This window comes from Girardinichthys multiradiatus, chromosome 20 (genome assembly GCF_021462225.1).
Source record: "Girardinichthys multiradiatus isolate DD_20200921_A chromosome 20, DD_fGirMul_XY1, whole genome shotgun sequence".
In the NCBI taxonomy this organism is placed as follows: Eukaryota; Metazoa; Chordata; class Actinopteri; order Cyprinodontiformes; family Goodeidae; genus Girardinichthys; species Girardinichthys multiradiatus.
Genome location: NC_061812.1, coordinates 53,408,681 through 53,430,403, shown reverse-complemented (window position 1 = coordinate 53,430,403; position 21,723 = coordinate 53,408,681). Strand labels below are relative to the sequence as shown.

The following is a 21,723-nucleotide window of genomic DNA, read 5'->3' as shown; positions in this document are numbered from 1 at the left end:
CTTCACAACGTCAGGTTCATACATTCCAAATAATCCTAACCATTGAACAGTGCAGTCGGAGTTAGCTTTTTATTCAAATTGGATAAAAAGTTTTTCTATCTAAGGAAACCCAGTGACTTGCAGCATTCCCTCCTCCCAGATGAGCATGTAGAGACATGCTCAACATTTTTGTTAATTGTGACCCAAGGTAAAAAGATTCAAATCCTACAGTGACTTCATGTTGCGCTTAAAATTCGTCAGGAATTCCTCTTGGTTGGCCTATAAGATTCAAATATACACCTTCATTCAGTCCATAATCACCTAAACTTCTAGGAACCCTCGTTTTATTTTCATCTATTCCAATCATACTTTTTACTCTTTTGTACACCAAAGTCTTAGGTAATTTCATCCTAACGAGTGCACAAAGACCCACCCACTGAAGGGGTAAGGTATTTACCAACACATCTTCTCCACACATCCAATAGCTATCTGCCACCGGGTGTGTTTGGCCTCCTAGAAAGAATAATCTTGGAATGGACATGGTAATGTTTTCACAGTCCTGTTCTACAAATTCTGGGTTTTGATACCATATTGGAGTTTTAACAAATATTGGTGTCCTATTTGCATGTTTAAACCAAGATAACACCCAAGTCACATTACATTTTACTGTCATGTTACCCACATCAACCCCTTTGCTATCTTCAAATTCTCCATTTGCAAAACACTCGTATTCTGCATCATCGTCTACCTCGTAATTTAGTGGAGGACTACCTATTGTAGTACTGAGATTAAATTCAGCACACTGTGGTTCAAACCTGTAACGTTTCCACTTATCTAAATATTGGTGCAAATTCCGTGAGCCATACAGCAGTCTGCAACTTATACCACACATTGGTAACTTGAAGAGGGACATCACGTCTACGCTGGGAGTAAACTCCCCATTTCTGCACCTCTGTTGTTGCACTAGTGCACATTCTTTGGATGTATACTTCTCTGGGATGACAATTGGAGCTGCTCCAGTAGAAATTAAACAATCGTTTTCCGTCAATTCTCTGGCTGTGTACCATGACCAGCTGTACCATGTGTTCTGGATGGCCCTTTCCCAAAGTGCATCCCCCCTTGGCCTAAATCCATGCCATTTAATGTCTTGTAATTTATTAATTGCCCTTGGGATTGCTTTGTTGTCCCGACGCTCCATATAGAATTTATCCAGGCTGCCTTCATAGTCATGACAGCCCTCCTTTTCGGAGCATCCATACTTAGTTTGGTTAGGCTTTGGCAAATTTACCGAATCATCGTGATTAGGACATAATCATTTAGATCCGATGCATGTGTTTCGTTTGGAATGCTACTCGTTCTTGGTAATGCAGTTACGTTTTCTGATTCTGGAAGCGTGAATAATTCTGTAGTTCGTTCGTTCGTCGTCTTCCGCTTATCCAGGACCGGGTCGCGGGGGCAGCAGACTCAGCAGAGACGCCCAGACGTCCCTCTCTCCAGACACCTCCTCCAGCTCCTCCAGGGGGAGCCCAAGGCGTTCCCAGGCCAGCCGAGAGACATAGTCCCTCCAGCGTGTCCTGGGCCGTCCCCTGGGCCTCCTCCCGGTGGGACGTGCCTGGAACACCTCCCGAGGAAGGCGTCCAGGAGGCATCCAGTATAGATGCCCGAGCCACCTCAACTGGCTCCTGTCAATGTGGAGGAGCAGCGGCTCTACTCCGAGCTCCTCCCGGACGGCCGAGCTCCTCACCCTATCTCTAAGGGAGTGCCCGGCCACCCTACGGAGGAAGCTCATTTCAGCCGCGTGTATCCGTGATCTCGTTCTTTCGGTCATGACCCAAAGTTCATGGCCATAGGTGAGGGTAGGAACGTAGACCGACCAGTAAATTGAGAGCTTTGCTTTTCGGCTCAGCTCTCTCTTCACCACAATGGACCGGCACAGCGCCCCCATTACTGTGGCAGCTGCACCGATCCGTCTGTCGATCTCCCGCTCCATTCTTCCCTCACTCGTGAACAAAACCCCGAGATACTTAAACTCCTCCACTTGAGGCAGGAACTCCCCTCCAACCTGAAGAGGACAAGCCACCCTTTTCCGGTCGAGTACCATGGCCTCGGACTTGGAGGAGCTGATCCTCATCCCAGCCGCTTCACACTCGGCTGCGAACCGCCACAGCGCATGCTGTAGGTCTTGGCTAGAGGGGGCCAGCAGGACCACGTCATCCGCAAAAAGAAGAGACGAAATCCACTGGTCCCCAAACCAGACCCCCTCCGGCCCTTGGCTGCGTCTAGAAATCCTGTCCATAAAAGTTATGAACAGGACCGGCGACAAAGGGCAGCCCTGCTGGAGTCCAACATGCACTGGGAACAGGTCCGACTTAGTGCCGGCAATGCGGACCAAACTCCTGCTCCGCTCGTACAGGGACCGGATGGCCCCTGATAAAGGGCCCCCGATTCCATACTCCTGGAGCACCCCCCACAGGGCATCACGAGGAACACAGTCGAATGCCTTCTCCAGGTCCACAAAACACATGTGAACCGGTTGGGCAAACTCCCATGAACCCTCGAGCACCCTGTAGAGGGTATAGAGCTGGTCCAGTGTTCCACGGCTGGGACGAAAACCACACTGTTCCTCCTGAAGCCGAGGTTCGACTATCGGTCGGCTCTCCTCTCCAATACCCTGGCGTAGGCCTTACCAGGGAGGCTGAGGAGTGTGATCCCCCTGTAGTTGGAACACACCCTCCGGTCCCCCTTCTTATAAAGGGGGACCACCACCCCAGTCTGCCAGTCCAGAGGCACTGTCCCCGACCGCCACGCAATGTTGAAGAGGCGTGTCAACCATGACAGCCCTACAACATCCAGACACTTGAGGTACTCAGGGCGGATCTCATCCACCCCCGAAGCCTTGCCACCGCGGAGCTTTTTAACCACCTCGGTGACTTCAGCCTGGGTGATGAAAGAATCCAACCCCGAGTCCCCAGCCTCTGTTTCCACCACGGAATGCGTGATGGCAGGATTGAGGAGATCCTCGAAGTACTCCTTCCACCGCCCGATAATGTCCTCAGTCGAGGTCAGCAGTCTCCCGCCCCCACTATAAACAGTGTTGGCAAAGCACTGCTTCCCCCTCCTGAGGCGCCGGACGGTTTGCCAGAATCGCTTCGAGGCCAACCGGTAGTCCTTCTCCATGGCCTCACCGAACTCTTCTAATTCTGTAGTATTTACAAGTATAGTGTTTTTAGCATGTTCTACTGTTTTACCATACTTAGTGATCTCCCCAATTCCACTGTGGTTAATTAATGCGACTCTCCAGTCAACAAGTGACACGCTTAATGCGGTTTTAGTGGGTGCCACTGAGGGCGTAATATTTGTATTGTTTAAAGGGTTTGCTATTCTGCTTACTGTTGTAGTGGGTGCAATTAATTTTTGCATGGTATTTACCATAGGCAGAATTATGTCATCTTGTTCGTCTTCATCTGTCTCAATCGTGGGAGTTTTACTAGTAACTGTAAACAGTGGATAACACTTATTTTGAATTAATACGCTTTCTTTGTCTGGAACTTTCTGAAGCATAATTGACTCTACTATTCCACCATTCGTAGCTTCTTTTAGCCTCAATTCGTATGTTTTCTCTAGTCTAAGAGCTATCACATATACTTCCACAGTCCATCCACAGGTTGTTTTTACGACTTGTATACCACATTTTACGTTTCCCTGATCTTTTACTATAATCCGATAATTAGAATCCATGTACCAACTACACATTCGCCGTTGGTCATTTGTGAGTACTAATCTTGAAATAATTAGCTCTAGTTTCTTGGGGTGAGATGTGTAACGTAATCCTTCCTCCTATCATTTCTACTTTAGCATTTAGGGCTGTACCCTCTATATGCTCCAAATCTCCTTCGCCTCATACTGCTGCGATTGTGTCTGGATTTCTCATTACCATGTTGTACCCATAATTACCATCTTCACTAATCTCACTTCCACGTCAAAACCATCATCCTTCATGTTCATTGTAATTGAACACTGATCTGCACTGTACTCTGTATTCTTTTCTTAAACATTTCAGCTACATAATCTTCTTCCATCCTGGCTAACATGCACTTCGTATTCTGTTGCCAGCCCTGTTTTGAATTCAGTGTCTGTAATGCTAGCCCTCCTTTTCCATTCTGCATGCGCGTATCTAGTCTTGAGAAGTTTTCTAGTTTTCCATGTTGACTTGCTTTTAACATTCACATGGCTTACTAATTCTACTTCTGCTGGTAAGAACACTGGTGTGTAGTGGTCTGGGTAATAATACGTTGTTTTGTACTCTTTGTTGGAGATGGATCTTCCCTCCTTAATCAATGTCACTGAGTCATTGTTCGTTTCCCTGGGATGATGGTCACGTTCCTTCACGCTGCTGCGCATCTCTGCGCTTGACTGCGCTTCTAGTTGCAATGGTGTCTTGTGGTGCCGGTTGCAGATTGTAAGAGATCGTTTCCGCTTTCGCTGCTGCTTGGTACACCTCCTCTGTCAACATCCATAGTTGAACACTTATTTGTATCAGTTTCAACATTGCAACCTTTATGTTCTTCCTCCTTAGAGTTGAGTTCTGCTTTGTTTTGTTTATGAATTTTTGGGCAGTGAGTAAGATAATGCCACGTGTCACTTCCCTGTAACTGAATGGCCGTTGCAATTCTTTGCACGGCCCTTCCCATCTTGGTCTGTGCCACTTGCGGCTGTACACATTCACGTACACCAGATCTCCAGGCTCCACTGGTTTGTTCACCGCTGTCTCTGGACTGGAATGTTTGGCTTTTTCCTGCAAATAGATGGCTCTATGGATAGCAGTTAGTGAGGCACAAGTCTGTCAGTCAGCATTTCATGCGGTGTTAGATGCGTGCTCCTATGCATTTGCATGCGATAGCTCATTAGTGTGAGTGGCAAAGCGTCTACCCAGTTTAGCTTAGTTGAAGCACATATTTTGTTCATCTTAGCTTTCAAGGTTCCATTAATTCTCTCAACCATTCCCTGGCTCTCGGGATGGTAGACTGCACTTTGTTTGATCCGTAGCTGCTGCAAAACAACTTTGACTGTTTTCTGCACAAATGCTGAGCCATTATCAGAACTTATTTCGGATGTGATCCCAAATTTGGGAATCACTTCTCTTGCTAAGAATTTGATAACAGTATCTGCTCCCAGTGTTTTTGATGGGATGGCTTCAACCCATCGACTGAAACAATCAATCACTACCAGCATGTATCGTTTCCCCTGAACTGGATTGATCATGTCTACAAAATCTATCACACGATGTTTGAATGGTCCCTCAGGGACCGGAAAGAGTCCAATGGGTGATTTTATCCCTTTGCGAACATTATTTTGAGTGCATATGTCACATTGACTGAGATTTTGAATAGTTATGTCTGGATATGTCAGAGGTGACTGTGGCTCAGTAGGAAGGGTAGTTGTCTTGCAATCAGAAGGTTGTGGGTTCGATTCCAGCCTTCTCCTGCCATATGTTGATGTGCCCCTGGGCAAGGCACTTAACCTCAAGTTGCCTACCATAGCTTGCAAATATGGGGACCAAAACCCTTGATTTCTCAATTTCTCTATCACCTTACCTCTATAGCAGTGATCTGCACCATGCACTTCTGAAATCAGCTCTGTTAACAGTGCTACCAGTAGGCCATTTTGTGATCTCCACAAACCATTTTCATTCATTGTTGCACCTGTTTTTGCCCATAAGTCACGCTCACTGCTGTTTGCCTCTTGTTGAATCAGTATCAAGTCTTCTGGCGTAACCAAAGGTTCCAATGACACTACAGGTGCCAAGATAGCCATCTGGCATCGGGATGCCATTTTTGCTGCTTCATCTGCTGCGTTATTACCTCTTATGACTACCTCATTACCTTTGCGGTGTGCCTGACACTTCATTACTGCCAGTTTTGAGGGGAGCATATTTGCATCAATTGACTGTTGAAGCTGCTCTTTATGTAGACCTGGACTTCCATCTGCTCTTTTGAATCCTCTTTGCTTCCAGACAGAAGCAAACAAATAAACTCCATGAGCGTAAGCCGAGTCTGTGAAAATGTTTGCTACCTTTCCTTTTGCCAGTTTACATGCCTTAGTCAGGGCTTTTAATTCTGCTAGTTGTGCTGAGCATGGTTGCTCACACATTTCAGCTTTTACAGTTTCAAAGTCATCACCTCTTTGTTCAACAATTGCGAATCCTGCATGGTTCCCGAGATGATCTCTGAAACATGAGTTGTCAACAAAGTAAGTGATTTTCGCTATCAGCTTTCAGTATTTACTTTAAAACACAGTTACAAAACCATCACTTCATTCTTTTTATTCATGCTTCACAAATGATTAATGTTATATTTCTTTCATATATAGCTGATTGAGAATGTCAAACCTTAATGTTTTTCCTCTAATTCTCAGTTCTTAACCACATTTCAATCATACATCTTTGAACTTGTTAATCAAAGACTACTAATTTCATTTAATACATGTAAAAGAATGTAAAATCATCATACATCATTTCTTTGGATATACTTGTTAATATTTTTGCAAAAGATAAGACAGATAACATGTGGCAGATAATATGTGGCTCCACACAGGCCTCTCCAGTCTCCAAGCTCCAGAATATGAGAACATGCTTGTTTCACTCCTCACTGCTTCAACTGTGTGTTTTAATAATTATTGCATGGATTACACATAAGGATATAAGGATATTTATTGTAACTTTTATGGAGTTAACTGTGAGCAGTTACTAAATGTTGCATGGATTACATGGAAAGATCGTTCGTTCGTTCGTCGTCTTCCGCTTATCCAGGACCGGGTCGCGGGGGCAGCAGACTCAGCAGAGACGCCCAGACGTCCCTCTCTCCAGACACCTCCTCCAGTTCCTCCAGGGGGAGCCCAAGGCGTTCCCAGGCCAGCCGAGAGACATAGTCCCTCCAGCGTGTCCTGGGCCGTCCCCTGGGCCTCCTCCCGGTGGGACGTGCCTGGAACACCTCCCGAGGAAGGCGTCCAGGAGGCATCCGGTATAGATGCCCGAGCCACCTCAACTGGCTCCTCTCGATGTGGAGGAGCAGCGGCTCTACTCCGAGCCCCTCCCGGATGGCCGAGCTCCTCACCCTATCTCTAAGGGAGTGCCCGGCCACCCTACGGAGGAAGCTCATTTCAGCCGCTTGTATCCGTGATCTCGTTCTTTCGGTCATGACCCAAAGTTCATGGCCATAGGTGAGGGTAGGAACGTAGACCGACCAGTAAATTGAGAGCTTTGCTTTTTGGCTCAGCTCTCTCTTCACCACAATGGACCGGCACAGCGCCCCCATTACTGTGGCAGCTGCACCGATCCGTCTGTCGATCTCCCGCTCCATTCTTCCCTCACTCGTGAACAAGACCCCGAGATACTTAAACTCCTCCACTTGAGGCAGGAACTCCCCTCCAACCTGAAGAGGACAAGCCACCCTTTTCCGGTCGAGTACCATGGCCTCGGACTTGGAGGAGCTGATCCTCATCCCAGCCGCTTCACACTCGGCTGCGAACCGCCACAGCGCATGCTGTAGGTCTTGGCTAGAGGGGGCCAGCAGGACCACGTCATCCGCAAAAAGAAGAGACGAAATCCACTGGTCCCCAAACCAGACCCCCTCCGGCCCTTGGCTGCGTCTAGAAATCCTGTCCATAAAAGTTATGAACAGGACCGGCGACAAAGGGCAGGCCTGCCGGAGTCCAACATGCACTGGGAACAGGTCCGACTTAGTGCCGGCAATGCGGACCAAACTCCTGCTCCGCTCGTACAGGGACCGGATGGCCCCTAATAAAGGGCCCCCGATTCCATACTCCTGGAGCACCCCCCACAGGGCATCACGAGGGACACAGTCGAATGCCTTCTCCAGGTCCACAAAACACATGTGAACCGGTTGGGCAAACTCCCATAAACCCTCGAGCACCCTGTAGAGGGTATAGAGCTGGTCCAGTGTTCCACGGCTGGGACGAAAACCACACTGTTCCTCCTGAAGCCGAGGTTCGACTATCGGTCGGACTCTCCTCTCCAATACCCTGGCGTAGGCCTTACCAGGGAGGCTGAGGAGTGTGATCCCCCTGTAGTTGGAACACACCCTCCGGTCCCCCTTCTTATAAAGGGGGACCACCACCCCAGTCTGCCAGTCCAGAGGCACTGTCCCCGACCGCCACGCAATGTTGAAGAGGCGTGTCAACCATGACAGCCCTACAACATCCAGAGACTTGAGGTACTCAGGGCGGATCTCATCCACCCCCGAAGCCTTGCCACCGCGGAGCTTTTTAACCACCTCGGTGACTTCAGCCTGGGTGATGAAAGAGTCCAACCCCGAGTCCCCAGCCTCTGTTTCCACCACGGAATGCGTGATGGCAGGATTGAGGAGATCCTCGAAGTACTCCTTCCACCGCCCGATAATGTCCTCAGTCGAGGTCAGCAGTCTCCCGCCCCCACTATAAACAGTGTTGGCAGAGCACTGCTTCCCCCTCCTGAGGCGTCGGACGGTTTGCCAGAATCGCTTCGAGGCCAACCGGTAGTCCTTCTCCATGGCCTCACCGAACTCTTCCCAGGCCCGCGTTTTTGCCTCTGCCACAGCCCGGGCCGCAGCACGCTTGGCCTCACGGTACCCGTCAGCCACCTCAGGAGTCCCACAAGCCAACCACAGCCGATAGGACTCCTTCTTCAGCTTAACAGCATCCCTTACTGCCGGTGTCCACCACCGGGTTCTGGGATTGCCGCCACGACAGGCACCGCAGACCTTACGGCCGCAGCTATGGGCAGCAGCATCGACAATAGATGCAGAGAACACGGTCCACTCTGAGTCTATGTCTCCAACATCCCCCGGGATCTGGTCGAAGCTCTCCCGGAGGTGGGAGTTGAATACATCCCTGGCCGAGGGCTCCGCCAGGCGTTCCCAGCAGACCCTCACTATGCGCTTGGGCCTGCCGAGTCTGTCCGGCTTTCTCCTCCTCCAGCGGATCCAACTCACCACCAGGTGATGATCAGTGGACAGCTCAGCCCCTCTCTTCACCCGAGTGTCCAAAACATGCGGCCGAAGGTCTGATGATACGACAACAAAGTCGATCATCGACCTCCTGCCTAGGGTGTCCTGGTGCCAAGTGCACTGATGGACACCCTTATGTTTGAACATGGTGTTCGTTATGGACAATCCGTGACTAGCGCAGAAGTCCAATAACAAAACACCACTCGGATTCAGATCGGGGAGGCCATTCCTCCCGATCACGCCTCTCCAGGTGTCACTGTCGTTCCCCACGTGGGCGTTGAAGTCCCCCAGCAGAATAATGGAGTCCCCGGGAGGGGCACTATCCAGCACCCCCGACAGGGACGCCAAGAAGGCAGGGTACTCTGCACTACCACTCGGCCCGTAGGCTGAAATGATAGTCAGAGACCTCTCCCCAACCCGAAGGCGCAGGGATACAACCCTCTCATCCACTGGGGTAAACCCCAACACGAGACGGCTGAGCTGGGGGGCAACAAGCAAACCCACACCAGCCCGCCGCCTCTCCCCGTGGGCCACTCCAGAGTAGAAGAGAGTCCAACCCCTCTCAAGGAGATGGGTTCCAGAGCCCACGCTGTGCGTGGAGGCGAGCCCGACTATTTCTAGTCGATATCTCTCGACCTCCCGCACAAGCTCAGACTCCTTCCCCCCCAGCGAGGTGACATTCCACGTCCCTAGAGCCAGCCTAAGCATCCGGGGATCGGGCCGTTGAGGTCTCCACCTTCGTCCGCCACCCAATCCTCTTTGCACCGGTCCCTCACGGTTCCCCCTGCAGGTGGTGGGCCCACTGGAGGATGGCCTCGCGTCTCTCGTTCGGGCTTGGCCCGGCCGGGTCCCGCGAGGAGCAACCCGGCCACCAGGCGCTCTCCGACGAGTCCCGACCCCAGGCCTGGCTCCAGGGTGGGACCCCGGCTCCGCCGTACCGGGCGACGTCACGTGCCTCGATATTGTGTTCTTCATGAGGGGTTCTTGAACCATTCTTTGTCTGACCCATCACCTAGAACCTGTTTGCCATGGGAGACCCTACCAGGGGCATTTAGGCCCCAGACAACATAGCCTCTAGGATCATTTGAGCACTCAAACCCCTCCACCACGTTAAGGTGACGGTTAAATGTTGCATGGATTACATGGAAAGATCTCACCTTATTTTGACACCTTACAGGAGCCTTCATTTGGATTAGTTGTCATGTTACTGAGAACCCTACTGTCGATATAAATTTATCAGACATGGGGAGATTAGTTGCATAATTTGGGCTCACACATGTGTAAGCTGCTCCTGTATCGACTAACATTGGTGTTTCTTTATTATCTATTTGAATGTTTAGCATTGGCTCATTTTCAGCACCCACGCTTACCACTAGGTACTTATTCTCCCCTGTAGAGCATTCTGGGCACCACCAGTAGCCAAAATTTGACGTGTTAGTTGGACCTCTGGGAGGACATGGCCTGGCCATGCCACGCGGTCGCCCCATGTACGGATTCTGTCTTCGGAAGCATTGTTCAGCACGATGCATGTTCATTGCATGTCCAGCATCTCCCTGATATTCTGGGTGTAGCATTTCGCCCCCTGTTTGCCCATAGGGATCCTCTTTGTTGTCTTCCTCATGCTCCAAACGGTCATGAATTCCACACCGTAGGGTAGACATTTACTACCGGATGCGTTGGCGGGGCTGTTGTGATGGATGTACCACATCAGGAAAAGGTGCTGTAAGTGTTGTAGATAAGGTGTAGGTGTTTTCTTCCCCTTTCACCATTACAGCCTGTGTTTTGGCTTTAATTTTTCCCTGAAGCTCTCAGAGTTGCAATTGGGCCAGCTTTCTTTGTACATTTTTGTCTTGTTCATCGAGCTTCTGCTCCTCTTTTCTGTATTTTCCTACATTGTGTACCACATGATCTCTAAACTCTTTGTGTGGCATTAATGTCAGAGCAACAACATCTTCAAGTCTGCTCCGTACAGGAGCTGGCATACTCTCAACGATGGTATTCCGAAATAAGGTCGTGAGTAGAGGACTCTTGTTAATGTCCTGTTCCGCATCCTGTTTCCATCTTTCCAATTGTTTAGAGATGTACGTTGCTGGGTTGTCACCGAGTGGAAGGCTGTCTCCTTGTTGTACTACAATGTTGAGGATGTATGCCCTGAATTCGGGTCTCCATTTGTTCACATAGAGACAAGTCAAAGCTTCCATTTTCAGGCCATGGTGAAGGCAATCCACGTGTCCTTTTCTCACACTTTTTAGAAATCTTTGGGATCTTTGAAGCATAATTTGGGTTCTTACACCCAATAATCACTGTTGGTAAATTGCTCATTTTCGTTCCCTTAGGAAGATTGTTTGTATTTTTCCCAAAAATCCAATGTTAATTAGGTAGTGTTGTTTAAAATATATTTATTTATCTATTATTATTGTTATTTTTGAAGAACAATTTAATATTATCTTATCTAAGTCAAATGAGTCTTGATTTTAGTCCTTGTAACCTAATTAAGCCTCATGCAGTCCAGATACTTATTTTAAATGATATTAAACTTAATAAGCAACTGTTTACTGCTTGTTTTATTTTATTTTTTATGGTATCTCATTTGCCTTTGAAGTAATTGTAAAGGCCTTAGCTCAGTATCTTTTAAGCTTAAACAATCCAACTTCAGAGACCAGTCCACTGACGAAGGCAACTATAAAAGTTGTTAAATGACACGCTTTTTTGAGTTGACTTTACAATTGCTACTTTAGCCTAAGATAAAATACATTAAATCCAACCACAAAGGCAGGCTAAAAATGACAAGATCCCAGATCATGGAATGTTCGTCTGCTACTCCACGGGAGGGGCATAAAGGGGGGGGAGAGAAGTGGGTGGTAGAATGTATGTGTGTGTGTGTGTCTGTGTGTCTGTGTGTGTCTGTGTGTTTTGACCCAAGCTGGAGATCTCTTTTCCTTTGTATCCAATTACGCTTTGTCAAAGCTTGTGATCAAACCAGTCCAGGTTGCAACGCTGGGATTTGAAGCTTTAATAGAAGCTATCTCACCATTTCATAAAGGTTTTATCTTGTTCTGATGCCTGATTTTGACACATAAATTCAGCATAAGACATTTGGCAACTGAAGCATCTAGAAACCACCAGAGCGAAGAAAGAAGAGGAAAACACACTTAATTTAGTTATCATTCTGAACAGAACAATGGAACCCCAAAAGCAATGCACACATTCAATATGGCCAACACATGCACATTTCCATATGCTTTACATGCATCACACACAAAATACCAGTCGTCACACTGACTTTCACTCAATCAGCACTGATCAAAGCCATTCATAAACCACACCAACCTCATACGTCTTTCACACTCTCAAACTCACACCTGATTCTCCTCCCCGGGGAGTTCAAACCTAATTTATAGTATTGTTGATGTCCCAATTAATAAATTCTCTGACTTTGTGTAAGCTCACAAGTTAATTGTTTGCTTAACTCACTTTGGTCTTTTTAACAAGATCAAATTACTACTTCCGCAGAACACCGATCACCCAATAATGCTCACCACAGAGATCTCAAACGGAAAAAAAAGAAAATACTGCAGCCATATCAACATTGTAACCTGCAAATAGTATACACATAAAATTTCAACAGCTGTGGCCTTTTCCAGTGCTTTTTGCCCTCCAGTCATCACGAGTCACAATCTCACCTGGACTTATATTCACCGGTTACTTAATCTCAAGGTCACTATGTACATTTTCTAACATATCAAAATAGCCATTTCTCTGCAAGGTGGCTTAATTCTTCGAGAAAAACCAGTATCAACACCAAGCACTATTATTTAGGACTATTCCTGTCTTGGAAACACGATAAATGCCGGGGTGTGCACATTCCTTATTTTAAGACTGCCAGGTATCCAATTCCAACTTTGTATTTTTTGGAAGTCTTCCTGCATGCAGGAAACTGTGGAGACTGTGAGGAGAAGTCTCCATCTATATGCCTCCAGTCGAGGGTCCGGGCAGCTAAAATTCTTTCAACAAGAAAAGAGACAAGAACTCACCTCCTCTTGTTGTGGGCCCGAACCACAGCCGCCCAGGCTCCGCTCTCCGGAGGGGGGGACCGCAAGCCTCTCCGTGTAGATTGAATCATCCTCGTACGGGCCACCAATTTGTTGAAGAGTGCGTCCTTACTACTGAGCTAAAAGCAGTTCACAAAACTCAGTCTTCTCTCTTCCCAGCCTTCACAGGGGGAACTTTTATTTCTTACAACGCACAAAACAGCTTAATCAAAAATTCCAGAAGTTCTCTGCTTTCAGTTCGTACAGGGCACTTTTTTATACAGATACAAAGCATTGGTGTGTATGGGGTCCTCTTGACCAATCGAAATCATCATACTCATTTACATAAAACTTTTGGCATCCACAACATTGATTCTCAATCCCAGTTACAGGAATACAAGACCAGCAAAACATCTGCAGGAAATCAGACTGGTCTACGTGACAGTTTGTCAAATCTTTAGTAATTTGCTTGACCCACATGCAAACGCACTCAGAAAACCACAAAAGTTAAAAGGTTTATTTTTACAGGTTTGAATAAATGTGCACAGAAGGTTCAGTCGAAGAGGCTCAGGTGGGCACTCAGGCTTCACAGATTCTCTGGAGAGAAAAGTTCTGATTAGTTCAGAGTTTCTTGAAATGTCCCAAAAGATCCAAACAAACTTTGCTTACTTTCGTCATGGGTTGTAAATACTCCAGAAGGGGTTTTACCATTGAGAATGAGAGACGTCAGTCCAAGAAGAAGTAATCCTACTAGAAGCGGTCCACAGTTGGTCATAGTCCTCACAGAGGCAGATTGTTGAGAAATCCAGGAGCACAGCCACAGTCGATGGAAGTGAATCCAAAATCACTTACGGTCAGGTTGCAATGCAGAATGTCCAGGTCCAAAGTACAGGTCCTTCTCAAAATATTAGCATATTGTGATAAAGTTCATTATTTTCCATAATGTCATGATGAAAATTTAACATTCATATATTTTAGATTCATTGCACACTAACTGAAATATTTCAGGTCTTTTATTGTCTTGATACGGATGATTGTGGCATACAGCTCATGAAAACCCAAAATTCCTATCTCACAAAATTAGCATATTTCATCCGACCAATAAAAGAAAAGTGTTTTTAATACAAAAAACGTCAACCTTCAAATAATCATCTACAGTTATGCACTCAATACTTGGTCGGGAATCCTTTGGCAGAAATGACTGCTTCAATGCGGCGTGGCATGGAGGCAATCAGCCTGTGGCACTGCTGAGGTCTTATGGAGGCCCAGGATGCTTCGATAGCGGCCTTTAGCTCATCCAGAGTGTTGGGTCTTGAGTCTCTCAACGTTCTCTTCACAATATCCCACAGATTCTCTATGGGGTTCAGGTCAGGAGAGTTGGCAGGCCAATTGAGCACAGTGATACCATGGTCAGTAAACCATTTACCAGTGGTTTTGGCACTGTGAGCAGGTGCCAGGTCGTGCTGAAAAATGAAATCTTCATCTCCATAAAGCTTTTCAGCAGATGGAAGCATGAAGTGCTCCAAAATCTCCCGATAGCTAGCTGCATTGACCCTGCCCTTGATAAAACACAGTGGACCAACACCAGCAGCTGACACGGCACCCCAGACCATCACTGACTGTGGGTACTTGACACTGGACTTCTGGCATTTTGGCATTCCCCCAAGGTCTGGAATCAGCCCTTCTCCACGATCTTCCTCAGGGTCCGGTCACCTCTTCTCGTTGTGCAGCGTTTTCTGCCACACTTTTTCCTTCCCACAGACTTCCCACTGAGGTGCCTTGATACAGCACTCTGGGAACAGCCTATTCGTTCAGAAATTTCTTTCTGTGTCTTACCCTCTTGCTTGAGGGTGTCAATAGTGGCCTTCTGGACAGCAGTCAGGTCGGCAGTCTTACCCATGATTGGGGTTTTGAGTGATGAACCAGGCTGGGAGTTTTAAAGGCCTCAGGAATCTTTTGCAGGTGTTTAGAGTTAACTCGTTGATTCAGATGATTAGGTTCATAGCTCGTTTAGAGACCCTTTTAATGATATGCTAATTTTGTGAGATAGGAATTTTGGGTTTTCATGAGCTGTATGCCAAAATCATCCGTATTAAGACAATAAAAGACCTGAAATATTTCAGTTAGTGTGCAATGAATCTAAAATATATGAATGTTCAATTTTCATCATGACATTATGAAAAATAATGAACTTTATCACAATATGCTAATATTTTGAGAAGGACCTGTATTAGGGCAATACAATTTCAAAGACACTTCTTGCAAAGACCTTTATGCGCATCTGTTGAGCAACCGAAAAACTGCTACAAAAGATCAGCTCTACAGCAAAATATGGATGGGCAGACAAGGAGGATGAAGAAGAAAAGCAGGATGAAGAAGACAAGTAAAGATAAAAATTATAGATCCTTTTTGTTTGTTTAATTAGTATCTTTGTGAGACTTTATTTATTACAGTGAAACGGAATTAAGATACATTTTGTTGAAGATGTATTTTCTAATAAATGCTAAATGGACTGAACTTATATAGCGCTTTTCCAGTCATACAGACCGCTCAAAGTGCTTTACACTAGAGCCACATTCACCCAATCGCACTCACTAACACTCACACATTCATACACCGATACGCAGATCGGTAGACAACTTGAGGTTAAGTGCCTTGCCCAGGGGCACATCGACCTATGGCAGGAGGAAGCTGGAATTGAACCCACAACCTTCTGATTGCAAGACGACTACTCTTCCTACTGAGCCACAGTCGCCTATTTTCTAATACAAAAGAGGTCATATTTAGAACATTATTTAATTTTATGTATTTATTTATTTGAAAAGATAGCCATCATTTTGTTACAGTTTGTTACAGATTTAATTTTATTACAGAAGTTATTTTTGTGTCATTGAGGCTTAATGAACCCTGTTCATTAACCTCTAAGAAGCCTGTCTGAATTTATGTCTCGAGGCCGAACCAAGTGTCCTCTTTTTTGTAAATCAACATATGGTCACCCTAGTGTTTATGTGCATGGATTCAAAAAAAAAAAAAAATAGGTGATAGATCAAAGCTTAAAGGTCAGTTTGTTATATTTTAGACAGAGAACTAAAAATAATATTCAAAGTATTAGACAAAAACATATTTATTTGGTCTTTGAATTGTTTTTTTTTTTGTTTTTTTGATTATCAGTTAGATTGTCAGTTAGGTCTTTTAAAACACAATTTCTGCCACAAAAAAAGCATTTGGTGCAACAAACTCCAAAAGAGATGTGCATGTCAGTTTTTGATGATTTTTTAGCGATGTAACATCATTGTTTGGAATCATAATTAAAATTGCAAAGGTAAATCTTCATCTCATGAACTCAAATTGCATAATTTTGCTATTAATAATAATAATAAAAATATTGTACAAATGAATTATTTGTACTTCAAATGGAAAATTGCATCTAACAATCTCATTAATGTAACAATGACAACTGCTATTCAATACGTTGTGCAGCTCTAAACTTAACTAAATCATTAAGCACAAAAACTAAAGGACAATAGTCTGAATGAATAAATGTAAAATAGAATTTTCACAATTTGAATATTTATTGATGCATACCACAGTTGCCAAATCATAACGGTTGTTAACATCATTAACTTACACTGGATTTAAATAAAACACTAAACAAGGAGATTGATCTCCTTGCAATTAACACCTGTCTTATCTGGTTAAGTCCACAGTGACTCAATTATCTGTATGGGCCCTCATCACTGTTTGGCAATTTTCAGTTGGGTTTTTGAGCAATTCTTAACTAACATGAAATGAACATAATAGTTGTGAGCTCTAACAAATCTACAAAGTAAGAGTTTTAAAATAGATTGATTTATCCATTAAATTAAACAGTGCATGTAATTAATTGGAAAAAATGAATAGACGATGACATAAAGATGAATTCTAAACAATTAAGAATAATAAGAAGAATTAATTCATGTAATGAACAAAATGAAAACTATTCCTATAGTATATGCTTGTTTATTCTTTTGGGTATGTAGTAATACACACCCAGAGAGGTACTCCTGATGAATAAGATGTAAAGAAGGATCTTTTTGTGTGTTTTTGCACTTCACAGCCCAGATACAGACTACACCATAACAAGCAAGTGGCCTACAGTGTGGGTAAAGGTCTCCTCAAGCTGGTTGTGTTTGGCCCTTTACATCTGGACCCTTGTGGCCCCCATGATCTTTACCAACCGAGATTTTAGCTGATCTGTTTCCCCCAGCAGACTTTCTCCTTTTCCCCATATGTCTGCCAGAAGGGATAACTTGATGGACAGAATCATTTCTTGTAGAGATGGAACTGGGATGGCTGATCTGTCGGATAGATCAAGATTTTTGTGTCTATAAATGGTGATTGGGTAAGTCTGCCAAAGACATAAATAATGTGTAGACAAGTAATCCACGGAAACATCTGTCATTGAACATACAGCTTGGAGTGCATTTGATGTATCATTTAAAGGTCTTATCTCAACACTATGCACCTTATTTTTATGTCTTTTTGCCCATACAATAAGACTGCGTAAGTGCACTTGTTAAAAAAATGCATTGTTATTGGATTCGTAAATAGCTTAACATTTACTTAAGATGACTGAAACATAAACACGAGAGCTGATGGATGTGAATGGCTTCTACTGCAGGTAGAAAAAGCAACAGTGCACACCTAAACCCAACTTCTTCACATCTCATTCATACACAAATTCTTGCCATACATATATCTCCAGACCCCTGCCTGCACATATGATCTCAGAGGAAGATGTCAGTGGGCTCTTTCAGCTCCTTTAATACTATCAACCCAGACATCTACCACCAGTAGCTCATACAGCTCAGAGTACTGTCCTCCACCTGTCAGTGATCCTGAAAGACCAGCAGCAGCAGGTGAGGTTGGGGCGTAGCTTCTCCCGCACACGAACCATCAGCACTGGCACCCCCCAGGGATGTGTTCTCTCCCAACTCCTCTTCTCCCCCTACACAAATGACTGCGCCTCAGCGGACAAGTCTGTGAAACTCCTGAAGTTTGCAGATGACATCACTGTCATTGGACTGATCCAGGACGGTGATGAGTCTGCATACAGACAGCAGGTGGACCAGCTGGTACACTGGTGTGGTCAGAACCACCTGGAACTTAAGCCACTCAAGACGGTGGTGATGATGGTGGACCTTCGGAGAATACTGCCCCCACACACCCTCCTCACCATCCTCAACAACACTATATCTCCTGTGGACCACTTCCAGTTCCTAGGAACCACCATTTCTCGAAAACTGAGATGGTCTTCACACATAGACAATGTTCAGAAGAAGGCCCAGCAGAGACTGTACTTCCTGAGGAACCTCAAGAAGTTCAACCTTCCACAGGAGCTGCTGGTCATCTTCTACACTGCCATCATTCAGTCTGTCCTGTCTTCATCTATCTCAGTGTGGTTTGGCTCATCCACCAAACAGGACAGGTCCAGACTGCAACGAATAATCAGGTCTGCAAAGAGAATCATCAGAGCTGACCTTCCCTCTATCCAGGAGTTATACAAGTCTGGGGTCAGGAAAAGGGCAGCTAAAATCTCTGCAGACCCCACGCACCCTGCCTGCAAACTGTTTAGGCTTTTACCTTCAGGTGGCGCTACAGAGCACTGTTTACTAAAACCAGCCGCCACAGAGACAGTTTCTTCCCCGAGGCTGTTTCTCTGATGAACACTTGACAGTCCATAACAACACCATACATACATTGACTCATCTCACATTACATTCTTTTGTAAAGTCAATTGTGTATATATGTACATTTAAAAAAATATTCTTTATTTCCACTATTATATATGCCAAAAAATAAATTTAAAAAATCCTCACAGAGCAAAGTGTACCGGAGTCAAATTTCTTGTTTGTCTGTACAAACTTGGCAATTAGGCTGATTCTGATTCTGATTCAATGGCTTCCTGTGATTAAGTTAGCGAAGAGGAGTATTATAGCCAGATTAAGTTAGGATACCTAAAGGATTTATATAAAAATATGACAGGTAGCAATGAGAAGAATGTTAATAATGTTATCAGGACACACAAGTACATGTAGTGGTTTATGTATTATCCACTTCATTTGGAAGATAAACTGTCTGTTTGCTGGGCTGCTGGTACATGCTGCTTGATGCCTGTAATGTTCCAAGTCATTTGTTGTAATTTTAGTTATGAGATGAAACAACTACTTTTGTAAGTGTTGAGAAGAGAAATGTATTTTTGTTAATGTTTTGCAGGCTTTATAGTTTTAATTTATCATGTATCATTTTGACAGTTACCCAATGAAAAGAATTTGACAATGTTTTGTTGTGACACAAAGAAATGCTTAATTAAAAAAATGTTTTTATGTTCCCATGTTCAACAAGTGATCTTTCATAAATCGCCTGTCTTTTTCAGTGTTTAGAATGTCTGTTATTTGACTTGTGGCAGTCAAAAGACAAGCTGATCTTTCACTGTAGAGTAGGATAGATTTTACCAGAAAGCAACGCACCTTCAATAATTGACATTCTGCTTTTTTTTTTTCCCAAAGTAAACATAGTGAAATTCTGAAACTCATTTAAATTATTAATTAAAACCGGACTTTGGTCAGGCAAAGTAACCCTGTGCTCACGTATATATCTGTTGATTTTGGTATATTGGTTCTTGATAACTTAAACACTTTTTGAATGATTAAACAATAATAATTCCATTTATCTTTGTGTAAATGAACAAGGTTTTGTCTGACCAAAACCTCAAAAATAAGGTGCTGAGAGGAATAGACATAAAAGACAATGAATGACATTCTGAGTATGTTTATGTTCTGTGATAGCAAATTTTAAAATGCTTTTGTCCTCCTGAGGTGATGTTCTGTCTGACCCGACAATGGCTTTCAACTTCCTTCTTGTTCCCTCCTGCTGGTCATCCCCACTGCATTTACAAGCTAAAGGGGGAATGTTTATCACAGAGGAGCCAAGACATCTTGGAGGGAATTAATTCAATTCTCACCTCTGCTTTTTCCTAGATAGGGGCTGCATGGGATTTTACAAATGCTGATATAAGGAGGTGTTTTCCCTTTGTCTGGTCAGAACAGATTCGGCTCAGCTCAGTAGCATGTCTGATGATGGAAATCTGTCTCCCTTATAAGGCTAAATTAATAAAGCTGATTGAGTGATGACCATCAAACTCCTTTGGTAAATATTATTTTTTTCCACTATTGTTCTCAACCGAAATTCTCAAAACAGCAACCTGCAACAGAAAATAAAAATCAGTTTTTCAGGGGGAATGTGCAGCCAGTATTGTGATTAATAATTGTAGAGAATTTACTGAAATTAGCAACTGCAGACTTACAGATAGGAACATACTAATTAACTGCTTAATGAATACGTTGGCGCCACTGTCTGCTGTCATGGAATCCAAGTGGTCTTCTCATAATGACCATCAGATCAGTGCTTCTTTCAAGGCCAGAACAATAATCTCATCTGCAAGTTTGTCCTAAAAGCGAGATGTCTGCAAACAGTAACACTTCTTGGTCAGACCAAACACAACATTAACCTACTGGAAGAGGTAGGTACCAGTGGGAGATCTGAGACACCGGTGATTGGTCGACCGCGTTGTTTAGTTTTGAACCAGAAATTATTCTGCCTGTAGTGGGTTTTTGGAAACATGGATGGTCTCGGTGACCCAAACGTAGCTACCACTATCCAAGAATATTTTGAGTCAGGCCAACATATGAGGTGATTCTTGATATGCTTAGGACTAATCACGATATTTCAGTTTGTATGCATACACTGAAGAAGAATTTAAAAGAAGCTGGGTTGTACAGACAGAGTAACTACTTTCTACTTTCTGAGGTGAGGCATGGCATTATGACAAAGCTGAGAGGACCAGGGCAATTGTTCAGCTATCGGACCATGTAGCAAGTTCTTAAACAAAAACACACTTTCCAGAAGACTGATGTGGCTTCTTTGTGGAACAACAAACAACAATCCGTCTGTCATTGCTCACAATTATATGAAGTGTGTCAAGAGTCTTGGTGTGATACCAATTAGGCTACAAACAAACCTCGGGACAGAGAATGGGACTATGGCAGAATGAGTCTGAATGAGTATGTCTGAATTTAAGGCATAGAAGTAACCATTAAATTCCTCTGTAAGTCTTTTACCTGATTCTTTCAGTTGGATTTTCTCTAACGGATGTAGAAGCATCTGACAAGTGCTTAACTAATGTGTTCCTGGTTGTGGTTCTGTCAGTCAACTGTATTTTGTTTACTGGGCTGTGCTTCACAGAAGGCAGAAATTACACTACAGCAACATGTTGCAGCTCTTATTGAAGGAGATAAAGCAAACTGGGTGTTTCAGTTCATTAGTGTTTAATGGATTTTTTTATGCTTCTTGCATTAACAAATGACACTAAAAGCATTTTGTGCTCGTAGGTGCTATTAAATGTTGATCATTAACATACTTCATTTGTTACCATTGAAATATTTCCTTTTGGATTGTTTCTGAGAACGTTGACGACAACTGATACACACACTAGTTTATTTTTTTTAATTTTGAATAATAAACATTAATAAACAAAAAATTATACTGTGCAGATATTCTGTGATTTTTTTTAATTCAAATTAGGAACTCTGTGTAAATGAGTTCATTCTTCAGATGGAAACCGGTACTGAAGAACATTAAAGCATCGCTGTTGTAGTTTTTGATTCTAGTCC

At 44.3% G+C, this 21,723-nt stretch overlaps 1 protein-coding gene across 1 annotated transcript in view; it reads left to right on the top strand.

Annotated features, from left to right (window-relative positions):
* The window catches only part of si:ch73-267c23.10 (serine incorporator 1), a 162,568-nt gene extending 144,300 nt beyond the window's left edge, over positions 1-18,268 (top strand). Inside the window, exon 10 of the mRNA XM_047348351.1 lies at positions 17,109-18,268. Coding sequence (XP_047204307.1) covers positions 17,109-17,244 — 136 coding nt within the window. The 3' untranslated portion in view covers positions 17,245-18,268. The remainder of the gene's footprint in view (positions 1-17,108) is intronic.
* The last annotated feature ends 3,455 nt before the right edge of the window (positions 18,269-21,723 follow it).